The sequence below is a fragment of the Phallusia mammillata genome, chromosome 3 (genome assembly GCF_965637545.1).
Source record: "Phallusia mammillata chromosome 3, kaPhaMamm4.hap1.1, whole genome shotgun sequence".
NCBI lineage: Eukaryota > Metazoa > Chordata > Ascidiacea > Phlebobranchia > Ascidiidae > Phallusia > Phallusia mammillata.
Window position 1 is genome coordinate 10,877,843 of NC_137254.1, and position 3,672 is coordinate 10,881,514.

The window sequence follows — 3,672 nt, forward strand, 5'->3', positions numbered from 1 at the left end:
GTGGTTTTACTGTTTCTAACACGAAAGCTGACCACCAGTCATAAGTAAAGCTGCCAATTTAAAGTAAAAAATAAACAGACCCGTTAAAAAAATACACACAAATGAAACAAAATACACACAATAACACAAATGAAAAGTAGCATTCATATAACTTACGGCGTCAACATGCATTATAGCACCATCAACGTACAATGGTCGCTTTGTTCCACTGTGCACGACAGAGTTACCGATGTTTGAGCAGCACACGGAGGCAAGTTCTGTAAACGAAGCGAAGTTAGCTTATCGCGCTATGAATTCCGAACTACGCCAGTTATTCACGCAGGTGTTTATTTTGCTCAAACTGCTTTGGGTGTGCCCTGTCATCTCTTGTGAATGCGAGCGAAATTTTTCAACACTTCGGCGTTTAAAAACATGGCTGAGAAGCACGACTACCCAGGTTCGCTTAAATCATCTAGCTGTTTGTCACGTGCATTCAGATTTACTTGATCAAGTACCGGTTGAAGAAATCACTAGAGTTTGTTGCTGTTTCGGAAATTCGTCGAAATATGTTTGGACATATTTGACAACAAAACTGATTATGTGTCATAGATTTTTTTCGTTTGTCATTTTGTTGTTTGTTAACAATACACAAAAAATGCTAAAACTTAAAAAACAGTTTTCTTTTTTACTCTTTGAGTTTGCTGCAAAGGTTTCGAGGCAATGTATTATGTGTTGTCAAATAAAATCTGTTTTGTGACGTCATGACTTCCCCAATCGAGATGACGTCATCTACTCACAGCAGTCATAGGTCCCCCCAATAATTGTACTGGATTTTCGCCCCTGCTGCATAAGTCTTAAGAAATAGCCATGCCATGACGATTATTATGTAATATAGCGATGTTAATTAAATATTGTTTTGTGCGTTGTTTTTATAAAATTTTCCACTGCCAAACATTTAACGAATGCTGGATACAATAGTCACTTCTCAACGTTGTTTGTCCTACTACACTGAATTGCTCAATAGCCCTTTAGTTACTTGCTTTTTTGCCACGTCGAAGCTTTAGTATCAAATAAACAAAACCAACCAAGTTCTGCAGGGTCAAGGCGGTCCAAGGCGGTCCAAGGCGTGAACACTCAAGTCGAATACCTTAATACTTACAAAACTGGTAATTGGAGTTTTGTATGAGAACTAATTTTTTGCTTGTTGAAAAAATGTTTTGCGTTACGTCAGACGACTTACTCAAAGAGCGTTTGCATACTTTGTAAAATGATCCATATAATTTTCAAATTGTCCAGAAACGCTACGCAGCATCTCTTGCTATGTGCTCTAATGTCAAACTGGTAAATTGCTTCCTGTAACACGAAAACGTGCAAAACTCGCATGTCGCAGCTGCATAACCGATTCCTGTCTAAATTACATCGCGCACGCGCAACAGCTGGTCATTTTAGCCCAGTTGGGAGTTTGCAGGGTCAAGCTAGTGTGTAGTATGTTAGTACGATTTCGTTTAATATATTCCATTACTAAGATATTACCTTATCGTTTTTTATGCTGCATTAGATTTGAGAAAATAAAAACAGTTTTAAGCCAAAAAACGTGACTGTAGTTGTGAAAATTTAGCGAAAATTAACATTGCACAAGGATAGATTTTTCGGGGGCGTAAAAGTTGGCACATACGTAAGGTTGAACTAATTCTATATCTGCTGTAATCTCTTAATCAGCAAACTGTAAGACCCAATAACCACATAAAGTGCATAACAATATTATTTCTTCAATAGAATAAAATGTTTTATAGCTTAGCTTTGACCGCTCTCCGCTAACATATTTACCTGAAGATTAATTTATATCTGCTCCATTACCTTTATGTGTTAAATGGATTTAATGCTGCAAAAACGTTTAGTTATTTTGCCAGTGAAATATATCCCATCGGTTGTTTGTCCCAGTTTGTGACCAATATAAATCACGCTGGAAAAGGAAATTGTTGCACAGCTGACTGCCACATTGCGAAGCCAGTTAATGCAGTTAATTAGCATGTAACCTCAGCCGAGAATTAGAAATAAAATAGTTAAACGCATGCACTGTGTTTGTCCGTTTTAATGCAGTTTTAGGTAAGCGTTGTAACGCACAAAAAGTTTTGCAAAACTGACGGCTTTACCCTGGTCAGACTTAATTGTTTCAAATGTTCATAAGTTTTCACTTCATCTGGACTTATTGGCTCTTTTTTTCAAAGTAGCATTCTTGGCTGTAGAGCATTTAATGCGAGAATGATGTTTCAGGAGGCATATGTTGATTCACACCAAAACCAAATTACAACTAGGTGATATTTGCGAAAAAATAAGGTGGAAATTTTAAAAAATAAATAATGAGACAAACCAATGAAAAACCCCATCGATGTGATGTTTGTGAGAAAATATTTAGCCAGCGTGGAAGTTTAAAACAACACATGTTGATACACGCAAATGAAAGACCTCATCGATTTGATGTGTGTAGAAATACCTTCAAACGAGCTGGAGATTTGAAAAAGCACATGTTGACACACACCGATGAGAAAGCACATGGATGTGAAGTTTGTGAGAAACGGTTTCGTCAACGTGGACATTTAAAAGCTCATATGTTGATTCACAACACAGAAAAACCTCATAGATGTGACGTTTGTAAGAAAATGTTCCATACCAGTGGTCGTTTGAAAAGTCACATGTTGATTCACAATGAAGAGAAACAGCATCATTGTGATATTTGTGAAAGAAGCTATTGCCACGTTGGAAGTTTGAAAGAGCATTTGATGACACACACCAATGAAAAAGCACATCGATGTGATGTTTGTGAAAAAACATTTAGCCTCCGTCAAACATTAGCAACGCATATGCAAACACATACCAAGGAAAAAGCACATCGATGTGGTATTTGTGAAAAAAGATTCGCACGTGGTGGAGCTTTGAAAACACACATGCTGACACACACTGGTGAGAAACCTCATCAGTGTGATGTTTGTGACAAAAGATTTAGTCAAAGTGGACATTTGAAAGCACATATGGTAATTCACACCAACGAGAAACCATACCGATGTGATGTTTGTGAAAAACGGTTTTCTCTAAGTGCACATTTGAAAAGACACATGTTAATTCACACAAATGAAAAACCCCATTAATGTCATATTTGTGAAAAAAGATTTGCCCGGGGTGATTATTTGAAAACGCACATATTAACACACACGATGTGATGCCTTATGGTGTGATGTTCGTCATATAATATTGCTTTCAAAGAAATTGTTCAAAATCAAATAAGTGTTTTTAATTTAAAGAAACACTTCTCTAATGGCGTAAAATATATTTTTCAAGCCTAATTTACTCCTTGTCAAAGCATATATACAACAACAAGCACGAATTTGTCTGCTGTGATAAAATATAAGACTAGATTTTACCCTTTTGCTGAACCTATGGACCGCAGAGTCAATTTAGAACTGCTGATCAGCCCAGGTTTCTTGTAATATAGTTGCTATTTTTATTTGATTGTAAAGACGCATGTAAAGTTGAAAAATAATTATGTAAGCTTTGCTTATAAGCTGCATGCTGTGATCTTAGACACTATTGTTTCACAATCGTTGATTCTTTGGCAACAATGTACAGTTCGTATGTTAGCCTGTAATGTTTACATGAAATAAAGCTTCACATAAAAAAACTAAAATTATACACAGG

General features: G+C 36.4%; 1 protein-coding gene across 1 annotated transcript; it reads left to right on the forward strand.

The window, feature by feature from the left end:
- The first annotated feature begins 1,893 nt into the window (after positions 1-1,893).
- LOC145220197 (uncharacterized) lies at positions 1,894-3,320 on the forward strand. Its single transcript, XM_080087473.1, has one exon. The coding sequence runs from the start codon at positions 2,340-2,342 to the stop codon at positions 3,123-3,125; it is 786 nt and encodes a 261-aa protein (XP_079943599.1). The 5' UTR covers positions 1,894-2,339; the 3' UTR covers positions 3,126-3,320.
- Positions 3,321-3,672: the final 352 nt, after the last annotated feature.